Consider the following 16,140-nt stretch of genomic DNA (forward strand, 5'->3'; position numbering starts at 1 on the left):
CCCCCCCTACCTGATAGGCTGCTGAGCTTTTTAGCCAGCAGGTCCTAGCAGCCCACTAAAGTCTCACTGTTAAATCAAAAATGCGCAAGGGAAGGGGAGAGCACTGTGTAAAGCAGGATTCCACAGCCCTGTGCGGCGACGTTACCGGTGTGTGGGAAGCCCGTCACTGTCATATTGCGCCTTACTTACCAGGGGCGCTGCGCAGCAGTCCGATCTCAATTTCTGAAGAGCTTGCAGTTTGAATTGGCGGCCTGCGGACACTCTTGTCAGTCTCAGTTAGGCCGCCTGCAGACGGGCGGGTCGGATCCAGCGGCGAGGATTCTCGGCGCGGGACCCGGCCCGAATGCCTGCAGGGACCATAGCGTACTCACCCGCGCCCACGGCTCCGGCTGTTTGATGTGCCGGCTTGCCGGCAGCCAGCGCATGCGCAGACCGGAGCCGTGGGTGAGTGACGTTTCTGTTCACAGAAATAGAACATGCCGCGGTTTGTTTGCCGCGCGAGATTTTGTTTGTTAACGCAATCCTATGCAGGCTTCCAGCGGCGGAAATCCCGCCGCGGAATTTCCGCTCGTATGCAGGCGCCCTTAGGCGGTTGGGAGCACGGACTGCCGCGATGACACATCGAGAGCTGACGAACGGCCTCCCTCAGCACAACGGAGTACACACCGATGCTGCTGACACTGAGGGAGCGACTTGGGCGCTGGGTTCCACTGATGAAGGGTAGCGTGAAGGCTGTGGGGAAGCCTTTAGGAGCACTGGGTCAGAGTGAGGGGGATGGGGAGGCTGTGGGGAAGGCTGCAGCGTGTGCTTACATTTTAGACTAGCCACCTGCTTTAGGGTGAGGGTTACTTGTCTGGTTAGGCTTATATTATAATTTTCAATTTATAGCATGTTACAGCCATCAGGTTAAACCTGCAGGGAAACCTAAAATAAATGTACACGCTCCTAGCACCTTCTATCTTTGACCCAATTGGGAGCTGGGGGTGTGACAGGGGTGTTCCTCCTGTCAAACTCCTAGCTTCTGGTGGCATCAAGATACACTAATACCTATTTGTTATACAGTATTTTCTGAAAATCTATTGTTTTGGGTTTTTACAAAATGTATTTTATGCCACAATAAGGAACTATTTGCAAAGAACATCTAATATGCATGTAAAGTGTCCATCTGAACATCTAAGCTCTTGCTGCTCATAATTGTTTGTGGTGATTTCATGTGTTGTTTTTTAGATGGCGTTTCCTTAATCCACAGTTTTTTTGCCTTCTTAGCAAAGTCTAAGGCCCCCTTCACACAAGTGTATGCGCATTTGCACACACTACAGCGTAACTTTTTTGTGCAGTGAACAAGGCTTTTTGAACGCGTATTTTACTGCACTTTTTCCACCGGCAGGGCATTTTCATTTGCTCATAGCAAATAAAGATGCATCGATTGAAATGGCTAATTGTGTTATTTTTTCTGTGCAATTACGCAGCACATTACGCATCTTCTTGTGCATTGTCTTCTATGGGGACCTTTTGATGCGCAAATGCACAGAAAAGTAGAGCATGCTGTTTTTTTTCATAACTGAAATGCACGCGCAAAATACGGAAATGTGATCGAACCCATTGAAAACAATGTGTTCTATTTTCAGTGTACTATGCATGTAAATTGTGCACATGCAAATACGTCCGTGTGAATCAAAAGCACCCAAAGTGTTTCCTCTTAATCCACTGCTAACAATGCAGCGAAGAATGGCATAAAAAATGTGGTGCTCTTAAAAATTCCATGTGTGAAACTACTCTGAAAAGTGTGAAACACTGTAGCACCTACGGACGGAGTAGTAATGTATGTGAAACACTGCAGCACCTACGGACGGAACAGTAACATATGTAAAACATTGTAGCACCTAAGGATAAAGCAGTAATGTATGTGAAACACTACAGCACCTATGGATGGCGCAGTAACGTATGTGAAACTCTGTGGCACCTATGGACGGAACAGTAGCATATGTAAAACATTGTAGCACCTAAGGATGGAGTAGTAATGTATGTGAAACACTGTAGCACCTACAAATTTGCAGACGACACAAAGCTAGGAGGGATAGCTAACACTAGGGAAGAGAAAGAGAGTATTCAAAAAGATCTGAACATCCTTGTACAGTGGGTGGTGACTAATAGAATGGGCAAGAAAAATGTAAAAAAGCACATACAGAATGGGAGGAATTGGGCTAAGCAGCAGCACGAGTGAAAAAGACTTGGGTATACTAATAGATCATAGACTGAACATGAGTCAACAATGTGATGCAACAGCCAAAAAGGGCAAACACAATTCTGGGATATATTAAGAAAAGTATAGAGTCTAGATCACGTGACGTCATTATTCCCCTCTACTCTGCCTTAGTCAGACCTCATCTGGAATACTGTGTCCAGTTCTGGGCACCATACTTTAAAAAAGACATAGACAACTTCAGAGAAGAGTTACCAAGATGGTGAGTGGTCTGCAAATCATGTCCTATGAGGAACGGTTAAAGGGGTTGTCCCGCGCCGAAACGGGTTTTTTTTTTTTTTAAACCCCCCCCCCCCCGTTCGGCGCGAGACAACCCCGATGCAGGGGTTAAAAAAACCACCCGCACAGCGCTTACCTGAATCCCGGCGGTCCGGCGTCTTCATACTCACCTGCTGAAGATGGCCGCCGGGATCCTCTGTCTTCATGGACCGCAGGGCTTCTGTGCGGTCCATTGCCGATTCCAGCCTCCTGATTGGCTGGAATCGGCACGTGACGGGGCGGAGCTACACGGAGCTACACGGAGCCCCATTCAGAAAAGAAGATGACCCGGACTGCGCAAGCGCGGCTAATTTGGCCATCGGAGGGCGAAAATTAGTCGGCACCATGGAGACGAGGACGCCAGCAACGGAGCAGGTAAGTATAAAACTTTTTATAACTTCTGTATGGCTCATAATTAATGCACAATGTACATTACAAAGTGCATTATTATGGCCATACAGAAGTGTATAGACCCACTTGCTGCCTCGGGACAACCCCTTTAAAGGATCTGGGAATGTTTAGCTTGCAGAACAGAAGACTGAGAGGAGACTTAATAGCAGTCTACAAATATCTGAAGGGCTGTCACAGTGCAGAGGGATCAGCCCTATTCTCATTTGCACAAGGAAAGACTAGAAGCAATGAGATGAAACTGAAAGGGAGGAGACACAGATTAGATATTAGACAGTGAGGGGGATTAATGAGTGGAACAGGTTACCACTGGGGATGGTGAGCTCTCCTTCAATGGAAGTATTCGAACAAAGGCTGGATAGGCATCTCTCTGGGATGACTTAGTGAATCCTGCACTGAGCAGGGGGTTGGACCCGATGACCCTGGAGGTCCCTTCCAGCTCTACCATTCTATGATTCTACGGATGGAGCAGTAACATATGTGAAACACTGTAGCAACTATGGATGGTGCAGTAACGTATTTAAAACACTGTAGCAACTATGGATGGTGCAGTAACGTATTTAAAACACTGTAGCTCCTATGGACGAAGCAGTAATGTGTGTTAAACACTGTAGCACTCATCATCATTATTAATGACTCCTCTCTGACTTCCTTACTTGGAGATTTCAGTGTCACTTTCACTTCTGAACAGTCCTGTATATCAGAATAGGGAAACAATTACTTTCAGTTTGTGAGCTGCCTACAGAAATGACACAGCCTTTTATATACAGGAATTTAGCATCTATCCCTGGCAGAGAAGATTAGCTGTAGACCACCAAAAACAGAGGTCCAAGAAGTTGCAGTGATCTTACCTTCACTATCCACGAATACTGGAAGAAACCCTTTTATCACATTTTAGAAGTTTCATTTCCTCTAATGTGGACATGTCAGTACTGAGCCCCAACCAAACCACATCTGACCAGCAGGTATGTTTCTCCTTGGTACTTAAGCACACTAGTAATGGGATCAATTTGGGTGGGCTCCTGGTTAGGAGAAATAAATAGTCTGCTACACTTGGACAGAGATGAATTGTTTGTACAATATCCTGGGTAGAGCGACTAGACTGTATAGAAGTAATTGGCAGTGTATAAAATACAGAATTATTATATTAAATCTGAATAATAAGTAACTACATATGAAACAACATTCTATTATTATGTGAGTAAGGCTGCTTTCACACCTGCGTTAGGGTCAGTTCATGGTTTTCGTCTATCTGCTCCGTTTTTACAGGAGAGTAACAGAAATACAACAGAAAAAAGGGTGTTTCTCCTCACTGATTTCAATGGGGTTTCAAAAAAAAAAGCCAACGGAGAGGCTTCCATTTGCTTCCATTCAATCAGGTTTCCATTTTTCTTAATGGAATAATATTGCTGCAGACAGTGCTATTTTTCTGTACATAAAAACTGAAACCGGGCGGAATGGAAGCAAATGGATGGGTTTCCATTTGCTTTCCGTTTTGTTTTTATTTTTATTTTTTTTAAACCCCAATGTAATCAATGGGAAAAAAACGGATCAATTTTTTTCTGTTTTATTTCAGTTTCTCTTAAGAGACGGACGCCCTGAATTGACCCTAACAGAGGTGTGAAAGTAGCTTTACACATTTTTACTTTAGAGTTACATGGAGGATTTCAGAACTTTGTACTTTTTCAGACTTTCAAGCTACAACCTGAATGTATATCAGGAATCTTCCTTTAAAGGCGTCGTTCAGACGAGCGCTGTTTTCACGCACTATAGCCGCAAGTAAAGATCACTGCTATAGCGCTGTAAAAATCATGTGAACAGGCTACTTCACACATGATCCAAAGAGCGTGCTGTGTGCGTTCAAGGCTCCCATAACTTGTGAGCCACATTCAGCTTTGAGCGATTGTCCAGAGATGCATTCAACTCAAAAATGGACAGACAAATTAAATATGGAGGAACAAGAAAACTTGCTGATAAATTTTTCAGTGTGAAATTTGGCCATAGTATTATACCGCCCACATAGTTAGCATATGTCTGCAATAATGTCAATCACCACAGTGCAGGGGGTCGTGAAGCCACTAACCCACTGATTGGGATCCAGTGATCCAGTGCATGATTTATTAAAGGGGTCATCAATCTATTTCTGGATAGACGGATGGATAGATACCGTGTTTCTCTGAAAATAAGACCTACCCTGATTTTCAGGGGGGTGAGTTTAAATATAAGCCCTCCCAGCAGGTGAGACCCAGACAGTGCCTGCTAGGTAAGTAGCACACAGACATTTTACCGCGATTACCGCTGTGTTTTAAACGTCGTGGTAATCACTGTATAACGCTCCCATTGATTTCAGTGGGAGCTTCGCAGACATGTGCTTGATCGTGATTTTCGAGGGCTGTTTGTTCAATTTTTTTGCGTCTAGCACACCATATCGATGATGGAGTATACCAAAGCTGCTGTTGGAGGCAGGTGCGCTACCTCCGAAAACAAAAGTGAAATTGCGGCGCTCTGCCGCTGTTATAGGACATCCCACGAAAATAAGACCCAGTGCCTCTTTTGGAGAAACACCATAGGTACATAGATAGATAAGTAGAAAGATAGATATTAGATTTATAGATAGATAGATATTATATTGATAGATATGTGATAGATATGAGATAGATAAATAAATATTAGATTGATAGATAGATAGATAGATAGATAGATAGATAGATAGATAGATATGAGATAGATAGTAGATTGATAAATAGATAATTAGATTGATAAATAGATAGATATGAGATAGTTATTAGATTGATAGATATGTGATTGATAGATGGATATGAGAGATAGTTAGATAAATAGATAGACATGTGATAAATAGATAGATACTGTATGTGATAGATATTGCAGATCTCTTCTTGCTGTTTGAGGCCTCATGCTCACGGCGCAGTTGGATTCCGCATGTGAAGAATCGCAGCGGAATCAGACCCAGCACCTCCCAGAGACTCCATACTCACCTCTCCGTATCCGCCATGAGCATCTTGCCCGGTGAGCCATCGTGCCATCGGGACAGACGGCTTTCATTGACTGCAATGGAAGCTGTCTGCGCTTGGGCAGGGGAGAATCGTTTAACACAGCATGTCTATGGACGGACATTGCTGCGCATTTCGTGGCGGGTGTCTGACTGCGAATTCCGCAGCGATAATCCGTTCGTAGGCATTAGCCCTAAAGCTTACCAAAGACATAAATGAAGATTAATGATAAATAAACAAATATTTTCTCTATCATAACCATTGTACTAAAGTGACCTATGAAAATCAGTCCCATCAGTTATAACATGTAGCATCTGTGCTTCAAAATTCTTCTTTGTTGTTGGCAATAATTGTTTTGCTAGTTGGATTTACTTTATTTCCAGACTAAAAAAAACTAAAAGCTGTTAACATGTTATTTCCCACATTACAAATTATTTTCTTTTGCAGTCATTAAAATTCACTAATTACTGCAAATGGGGCTATGTCCCTCCTGACCTCTCAGCCAGACTTGGACTTCAGTTCGTTACTATATATATCTAAACTTTCTTCATCTGACTAAACGGTTGCCAAAAAACGTCCAAATGACATCTTGTGTTCCGTCCTATTTCTGTCAGATGCACACCATCCAACAAAATAGTCTTGGCACCCTCCCCAAATCCGCTGGCTCTATCATCATCCTACAAACTGGTCATCTCCTTTTTAGGTTCATGACTACTTACTAATTTCAGTACCCCCATGGATTCGTCACGTTCTCTGTAAAGGATGAACATAATGTGTGTTTTGCACAGAAATTAGTCCACTTGCTGTTTTAAACACTTTCAGCATCATAGTTATACATTATTTATAGACCTCCTTGAAAACTGTAGTCTTTGAAAAACGGGGCTATGAAACCGGTGTAAAAGAGAAACCATCTTTGTTGTCCATGACAACCAGTTACAGCACAGCTTTCATTTTCAAACGCAGACTGTATAATGAAAGCTGCGCTGTGATTCATTGCTATGGGCAATACAGACCATTTCTCTTTTTTTTTACAGGTTTCTGATTTGCCACAATGTACAGAGAAAGAACTTTGTTGTTGCCCTTGTACTGTGATACTGCATAAAGTGGTGTTGTAAATGTCTCCCAGGAAGGAGTTATCAGTTGAAAAGTTTGTGTGAAAGTGTTCACTTGGGGAAGGTTTCTCTTGATGGCGTGCTGTGTACCCTCAAGAGATACACCGAAAACAAAAGTGTATTCACTGCATATTTGCACACCCTTCCAATGAGCCTGTCTGTGTTCTTTTTTGCATGTGCAAATACGCAATGTGTTTACACACATAAAAACACACCGGATCTCCCAGACAATAAAAAATATTATGAGGTATCCCTCCTTCAAAGATTGATGTCGTCATACTGATCTCAAGTTGGGGGTCCATCTGGAGCAAGATATTACTAAGATCCCCCTGAACCTATTGCCCTGGCTCTCAGGAACCATACCACATGTGCTGTCGGGTCACCTTACGATAGGACCAACCCTCCATACCTGCAGGCATCTCCTTGGCCAGCCAAATATATCCCCATCCACCTCCCTATTACTTGGTAACACTTCTAATGGGGTTAGAGAAGGTACCACATAGAGACTAGCCGGCAGATGTAGGGCCACATATTTCTTGGCAAGACACAAGTGGCTATCACTAGCCAAACTCCAGGACGTAACAGACCCATCCCCTCTGGATTTCTGGAGCTCCGCGCAGCTTTCACATTTGCTTGCTACCCTTCCCCCACCCCTAGACTTTACCAGGGAACTAATTCACTTTGAGTCTGCGTGCATGGATTTCGGACCTATCTGACTTTTATATCTTCCTAACCTCCCTGGCAATCGGTTTCAAACCACAATACTTGACTAAATGGGGGAAGGACCTTGACTGCACATTCTCTTGATCTCAGGTAGACAAAATATTCAAATTCACTCATAAATCCTCCATCACCAGCAAATACCAAGAAGCCAGTTACAAAATACTCTCTCACTGGTACCATGTACCTACTAAGTTACATAAAATGTTCCTATCAGTTCCCCCCACATGCTGGCGATGTCATGGGGACATGTTCCATGTCTTTTGAGGGTGTCCACAACTGGAGACCTTCTGGCAGAATGTCCATAAGACAACCTGTAAAGTTTTACATCTAGCAATGCCAAAATCGACGCTCCTGTATCTCCTGCACCTTACTGACATACCACCAAAGACATACTGTAAATTTATATTAAAATATTTTATCAACACTGCTAGAGCATGAGTACCTGCTCTTTGGAAATCGGCCACGCTTCCAACACTGTCCCACTGAATACACAGGGTGAATGAGATAATGGAGATGGAAGATCTCACCACGTCACTCCACGATACTAATGAATCCTTCATCTCATCATGGGGTCGATGGAAAACATTTCAATACACAGCTGAGTATAAATCTCTCTTTAGCGACCAGATTTAACTGACTCCTCCTCACTACCCTATGGTTCCCCTCACCCTCCCTTTTTCTTTCTTGTTTATATGCTGTTCCCCTCTCCTACTTTATTCACATCTCCCTGTCCCTTAGTCCATAACCCACACAGCCCAGATCCGCCCTACTCTTTCTACCCCTTATTTACAGTTGCACATATATTGTTAAATTATTATGCCAGTTCTAGTTAATTGAACCAGAAATACGCAATCAGAGCTCCATTAGCATATTTCCACTAAGTCCCTCTTCACATAGCCACAAATGGAGAACCAAGGGATATTTATCGAAGCAGTAGCTATCTGTAATACCTGATGAATTGTGTATCATATTTTTGAAACATTTTATTTTTCTGATGTTCAAAATGTTTTCTTAAAACTAAAATAAAGAATTTAAGTAACTTTTGGTTGGACAAATACATAGTGTATTTTTACGAACAAAATGTTAACAAGCCGTAATAGTGATCTCAACAGTGTCTGCAGTAGTAATAATGCCTCCATAATGGCCCCAGTAGTGATAGTAATCCCCATTGTGGTCCCAGTAGTAATAGTGACCCCTATTGTGGCCATGGTAGCAAGAGGGTTCCCTATATTAGCCCCAGTACTAACTGTTACCCCCATAGTGGTCCTAATGGTAATAGTGACCCCCATAGTGGTCCCAGGGATGCTGCCCAGCCAGAGGCCAATAGCAACCCCCCTATTGGTCGCTGTCTGGGCAACTAGAGCCACAAAGAATCTTGATGATTCTAAGTAAGCCATTTCCATTCAGGATTAGATGTTTGACAGTTTGAAGCCAAGAAGGGTTAAAGTTTTACCTATTCAGGAAAATATTAAGGTATTGATCAATAGAGAATGTAAAAAAAAGCCAGATTAAAAAAAAATCTTTGTTTAAAGTCTATTAAAAAGAAAATATTCCTTTAATAAGGAGGAGACACCTACGTGGGAGACAGCTCCAAAAGTGAATGCGTTGGTGCCTAAAATTGTTAAAAAAGGGTTTTTATCTTTTGAGGACCTTGAGATCTTGAAAGATCCTATGGACAGAAGAGCGGACGTATTTCTTAAGAAAAATTGTGATTGTTCTTAGCAAGAGAAACCAAGTATTCTTGTGGATATTATATGACAAGGCACAGACATGATGTGATTAATTTGCACTTAAAAAATACCAGAACAGGATGAGTAAAGAAATAAATAAATACTTAAATAGTCCATTGATAAAGATGTGAAGGTTATATGTTCTCTGAATGTGTTAGGGTGTCACTAGGCTAGAGTATTACCTCTGCTATAGATTTCTCATTCTTCCCAGTCCAGCATGAATCCTCTTGAAGAATTTAACCCTTTTTTGAAAGTGTCAAAAGTTGTTATAAATTTTTACTCCCAAATTCTTCTATGGCCTTGTGATTTGAATATGGTGACTTTCATGTGTTCTATGTTGCATCTGTGACTAGAAAAGTGCTCGGCCACAGGTAATTCTGTCTTTCTTTAATTGTGTGGCAGTGAGACCTCATTCTCACTTTCAGTTTTTGTCCTGTTTCTCCAACATAAAGGCCCCCAGTAGGACATTTACTGCACAGGATCAGGTACACAACATCGGACGTGCAAAATGTGAACGTCCTATGGATCTTATAGTCCTGCTGTATGTATGTTGGGGATTTGTAACTTGTCCACAGTCAGTACATTGGAGGTTGCCTGTAACAGAGAAGAAGGGGGTGAAGGGGTCTGGTAATATGGTTTTCAGACAGTCATCCTTATGTAGGGTATGATGGAGTTTCTTTGTGGTGTTCCTTAGTACCTCTAGCTGTGGATTGTAGGTCACTACTAGAGGTACTCAATCATTTCCTTCCTGGGTATCCTGGTGGCTCTGGATTTCTAGGTATCCTGGTGGCTCTGGTAATTTGGTCATCAGTTGAGGTGGGATGGTAGCCCTGATTTATAAATGTCTTTTTAAGATGGTATAAATGTTCCTCTCTGTCTGTTGGGTTGGAGCAGACCCAGTTGTGTTTGATGGCCTGGCTGTAGAGAATGGACTTTTTGATGTGTTTAGGGTGGAAACTGTCCCATCTGAGGTATGTGGGACGGTCAATCCGTTTTTGGTATAGGGATGTCTGTATTGAGTTGTTTGAAATCTTTATGGTGGTGTCCAAAAAGTTGATTTCAGTATATGAGCAGCTTAATGCCAGGTTTATGGTGGGATGAAGTGCATTGAATCTCTCATGGAATTCTTTTTCGGTGTTGACCCAGATGATTATGATGTCATCAATGTAGCTTAAGCAGGACAATGGTGACTCTCCAGTTTTGCCATGAAAAGGTTGGCATTTTACTGCCCATGGTGGTTCCATTGAGTTGCAGGAATATCTCTTTGCCACAGGAGAAATAATTGTGTCTGAGGATGAATCTTGTAAGTTGTAACACAGATTCAGAGGCAACCCCATTGTTCTCAAGGTGCGCCTGGAAGGTGATCACTCCATCTTTGTGTGGGACGTTGGAATATAAGGATTGTACGTCCATGGTGGCCATGATGGCGCCATCGGGGAGGGGACCTACGGTTGACAGTTTGTTCAGTGGGTCCGTAGTATCCTGCAAGTAGCTGGTTGTGTTTCTCACCAGTGGTTTGAGCATACATTCTCACTATCCTGAGATTCCTGCAGTGAGGGTTCCCACACCTGAATTCATTGGCCTCCCTGGGTTACCAGCTGTGTGTAGTTTTGGAAACATGTAGAATGTTCCAATCCTCTGGTATCATGTCCAAAAGCTTTGTGGAGCCCACATACAGGCTTCTGATGATCCTTCTCAATTCCCTCACATATTTTTGAGTCAGTTTGGTATATTATCTGGTGTCCGTCAGCTGTCTGTCTGCTTCTTTCTTGTTGTCTGATGAGTCCCTGAGGACTATAATACCACTCTTATCCACAGGCTTAATGGTGATCTCCTTGTTGACTTAGAGTGCATAGATGACCCTTCTTTCCTGCATATTGATATTAACCCCTTTCCGCTATAGGACGTACAGTTACGTCCTGCGGGGTCGGGGTATGTATCTTCATATATCGTGGGTGCAGGCTGTTTATTACAGCTGATACCCGGCGGCAACAGCTGTAATCGGCTGCGCAGCCGATAGCAGCTGTTAACCCTTTAAATGCCACTGTCAATTCTGTCCCTCCCAGTATGATGTAATGCTGTGGCAAATTTTATGACATGAAGGTCTCAGATTAAGTTAATACTACTTTACTGGGCAGTAGGAAGAAAGTGATGTCATCCATTTATCTTAGACTTTGGAAAGCATTCTTCAATTTTTGTAGGATTACAGTAGATGTCTCAATAGGTCCTGTTATTTCGGATATTCTAAATTTTCTTTAGGAAGGCTTGAATAGAAAACTTAAACCCTGTACTTCTATGAAAACAGCCTGCAGGCTAACTCCTACTATAAAGATTAGAGTTCCTCCATGGGATAATAAGTTTGGTTTTGAATCAATTATCTAAAGATCCTTCTGAGGTTTAGATGAAATTTCTATAAAGTTTCTATCTTACCAATTAGCTTTTTGATAGCAATCACTTTATCTAGAAGGGTGGTGGAGATTACAGCTTTTTGTTCTTCTCCCCCCATACTAATATTTTGGAGGACAGGGTAATTATTATTCTGGACCCTACTTTCCTTCCAAAGGTGGAAACAAACTTTCATTGTTCCCAGGAGATCATTTTACCATCATTTTGCCAGCATCTGTGGAACGAAAAGGAAGCAGAATTTCAGAATCTGGATGTCAGACGAACCCTACGGAAATATTAAGTGCTCACGAGGGAATGGGGAAAATGTTCTCAACTATTTGTACAATTTCAGGGTAACAATAAGGGAGAAAAAGCTACTGCCAAGATAGTGGCAAAATGGATTACACAGGCCATTTTGTTGGCTTATTCATCAGCAGAGACTTCTCCTCCTTCTGGGTTCGAAGCCCATTCTACCAGAGTAGTATCTGTTTCACGAGCAGAAAGGGCTAATACTTCCATCGATCAAATCTGTAAAGCGGCAACCTGGAGCTGTCCTAACATATTCTTCAGGCATTCTAGATTAGACCTTTCATCTAATGAGCAGATGTCTTTTGGAAGAAATGTCCTTCATGCAGTATTCCCCCCTAAAATGCAATCTAGTTTAATCTCTCATAAGTTGTGTCATGGGTGAAAAGGAAACAACAGGATTACTTACTGGTATCAGTTGTCCATCAGCCCATGACAGCACTGTTTTATTCCCACCCTCTCTGATTTTAAATGCAGATAAAAAAGATATATATTAAAAAGAAAGAAGGCTAAGCGAAAGTCTGTGGATCTTGTTACAGAGTGAGGAGGCATGGGTGTTCCCACCTTTTAAAGAGGTTGGGAGGAGGTCCAGTTTCCTGTCCGATGGGAGGTGCTGTCTTGGGCTCGTAGAAGCCCAATTACTGTTAAGTAATTCTGTTGTTTTTTGTAAGATTCACTTCAAGTTTTCAGGAGAATACCCTGTATATTAAGAATCAACAAGAAACTTGAAAGGTTGAAAGTGAAAATAAGAAGACATTTTATTTGAGACTTACAGGGGTTTTCCAGAGAAATACTATCAATGACCTATCATCAGGATAGGTGATCAATAGTTGATTGGCTGGGGTCCATCGCTCCAGACCCCCACTGATGAGCTGAGCGGGCGCATGCTGTCAGCACCGCAACAACACAGAGTTTGTAGCAGAAGACTCTGTGCCAATTTCCGTGTAATGGCCGGCGCTTGTAACTGCAGGCACGGTTCTCACTGAAATCAATGGGAGCCGTACCTGCTCATCACAAACTCCTTCCTGCTGGGTCAGTGAAGGTCACATCCCTGTGGTGTAGCTTCACTGCCTAGGAAGGAATTGTAATCTATTTCAGAGACAGATCGCATGAGCAATCTCTGAAGAAGGTAGGCAGTCCCCCTGCTGGCCTGTGAGCTGTGAGGTAACGTTCATTGGCAGACTGCCAACCTAATGTACTTAACCTCACAGGAAGGAGCAGAATCAGGCAAGTGGAGGTGAAGTGACAACATGGACTGCAGGAGACAGGAGAAGATAGAGAGGGGAAGATCTGGTAAGTAGAATGATGGGGGAGGAATAGATAAGTATAGCATTTTTCTTTTTTAGTGACAGAACCCCTTTAATGCTGCATATGCAACCTACAGAAACGTGTGAGCAGGCTGGTTCCCATTCACTTCAATATGATTCAGGAAATAGCAAATCGGGGCACTGAAAACAGCTAGAAGGGGGACAACCCCTTTAAGGATACTACTTTACGAAAAATAGCAATGCCCTTTTTAGAGTCTTCTAGATCTACAGTACATATAGGAATCTATCACTTAGAGGGAACCTGTCAGCTTGAATGTACAGTCCAAGTAGCAAGCATCATGTTATAAAGCAGGAGGAGCTGAGCAGATTTAAATCTCTGCTCATTCTGAGCTTAGAGGTCCAGTGGGCGGTCCTATCCGTAATTGACAGCTATGTATGTATGATTATACATAGAGAAAGAGCTGTCAATCACTGATAGGACCACCCACTGGACCTCTAAGCACAGAATTAGCAGAGCTGTTAATGAATAAAATACAAGTTATACTGAATCATTCCCATAAAACTAGATATCAGTCTGCTAGGCTCCTCCTGCTCTATAGTATGATGCCTGCAGAATGGATTGCATTTTCAGTGGGATAGGTTCTCATTAACACAATGCCACAATGTCATGCAGTAAGCAGCAGCCATTTCTCAATTGTCAAGTTACCTATGGATAAAAACAAATAATAAACAAGTGACAGCAATTTCATAGTAGTTTCTTGTATATAAACAGCACCTTTTCAAAGTGGTGCTTCAGAGATGCCACAAAGCAGAAGCGTAACTTGAAGCTCCCGGGCCCCAATGCAAAACCTGTGAGAGGGGCGTTCCTCCTGTCAAACCCCTATCTACCAATGGCGTCAAGGTACAATAATATCATAGTCGCTTACAGGGTCACACTTGAGAAACAGGTTTGAGCAAAGAGGAAGTGGCGTTTCCAACGGGTATGGCTTATAAAAAAGGGTAGGACTAAATATATTCAGATTCCCATGGAACAGACCCCCAAATATCTTTGTACCCTATTCTCTCTATGTTTACACCAGAGCCCTAACCTAATTCAAACTCCAGACCAGACCTTCTAAATATATTCAGATCCCAACCTCCCTATATTAATTTCAGACCCCAGACTTCTAACTTCATTCCGACAGCAGATTAGACAAAAAAAATATTGAATCCCCAGACCAGATTATATACTTATCCTTTTTGCTCCCAGCTTTTGTTCAACTCTGGACATGGCTGTACTGTGTACTGATGCCATCTAGCATCAGGAGTTTGTGCGCACCTCCACCATCTAGCGCAGTGGTGCCCAGAGCTGAACAAGAGCCAGGAGCAATGGCTGGATTCTAAAGAGCAACAGATGCCAGCCATTGATAAATAACCAGGACTTGATGGTAGTTCAGCTGTTTCAGCTGCACAGGAAAAGGGGAGGGGGGGCATGCTCTTCTCTGCTGGCAGTAAAAAATAATTAAGCTGCAGGGAACAAGACCCGAATGATAATGCAACCAGCCAGACCTGCTGTGAGGTGGGCAGCTATGGTGGTAGTCACAGTGGCCTATAATTTAGGTTTTTTTTGGCTTTTGAGCTACCCACAAAGTCTGGCAGGGTAAGATGTTAGTTGTCAATTCATGATGCCAATCCGTATACATGCCGAGACCTGTGCTGGACAAAATAATAATATGAAAATGGGAAAAAATAAAACAAAACGTTTCTTTCTCCTGAAGTGTGGTGTGGTACCTCAGTGCAGATGTTCAGTGGTGGGAAGGGACTCCAGGAGGCAGAATAAATGGGGAAAACATAAAACTATTTATTGCTTTAAAGAAATGGACTTTCCAGCATCTTCAATACAATCAGAATTACTTCACTTTGAGGTAGAATTTTTTTAGGCAGTTCTAGTACAACGATTTGAACAAGTACAGGCATGAAGTGCAGACATCTTATCTGAACACTGATGGGCTCTTTAGTAGTAAATAAGCATGTGAATGCTTTCTGTCCTCTATGATTTGCCCTCCTGCTTCTCTCACTTTCTTCTTTTCTATTTCTTTAGGTATGAAGCTTTCCTGTAATTACTGTTACTTTATTCTGTCCATTTATTCTCCTTGTCTGTTTTACTTTTTCCTCTATTCTTCTTATCTTAGCACAACTATTACTTTCTATAGCTCAGTTTCTCGCTTCCTCAATTCTTATGCAGCTTTTGTACTCACACGTCACTCCTTCTGACCGCACTGGCTTCCTCCATTCTTCAAGGCTGATCTCTTCTCTCCTTCTTCTGGTCTTTACTCTCCTGAGAACCTCTCTCTACAACAGATCTCCTCTATTTTATACCAACTTCTATTGACCAACCTGTGCGAGGGACCTATCCACCAATCCCAGGGCAGCTACCTTCCATATGGCTAACTGAACAATGGGGCTAGACTAGGGTTTCCTAAGTGCAGTGAATGTAAAAACAATCAACTTTACCCTAAAGTTAAACACACCCAAATGAAGCCTCCACATTATTAGTATGGAGTGTACAACTTCTGTACACTACAATAACAACTTGCTGAGACCGGCTCCTGAACCTCTAGGCAGGTAGAAACATAAAAGCATCCTATTTTACTCACACAGAGTTCCAAATGCATGATCTATACACAGCATGTTCTG

The 16,140-nt window shown here is 42.5% G+C and overlaps 1 protein-coding gene across 2 annotated transcripts in view; it reads left to right on the plus strand.

Annotated features, from left to right (window-relative positions):
• Window positions 1-3,657: 3,657 nt before the first annotated feature.
• The window catches only part of LOC136625689 (transcription factor ETV7-like), a 55,462-nt gene continuing 42,979 nt past the window's right edge, over window positions 3,658-16,140 (plus strand). For both annotated transcript variants that reach the window (XM_066600105.1, XM_066600106.1), the window contains exon 1: window positions 3,658-3,894. In XM_066600105.1, coding sequence (XP_066456202.1) covers window positions 3,853-3,894 — 42 coding nt within the window. In that variant the 5' untranslated portion in view covers window positions 3,658-3,852. The remainder of the gene's footprint in view (window positions 3,895-16,140) is intronic.

This window comes from Eleutherodactylus coqui, chromosome 4, assembly GCF_035609145.1.
Source record: "Eleutherodactylus coqui strain aEleCoq1 chromosome 4, aEleCoq1.hap1, whole genome shotgun sequence".
NCBI lineage: Eukaryota > Metazoa > Chordata > Amphibia > Anura > Eleutherodactylidae > Eleutherodactylus > Eleutherodactylus coqui.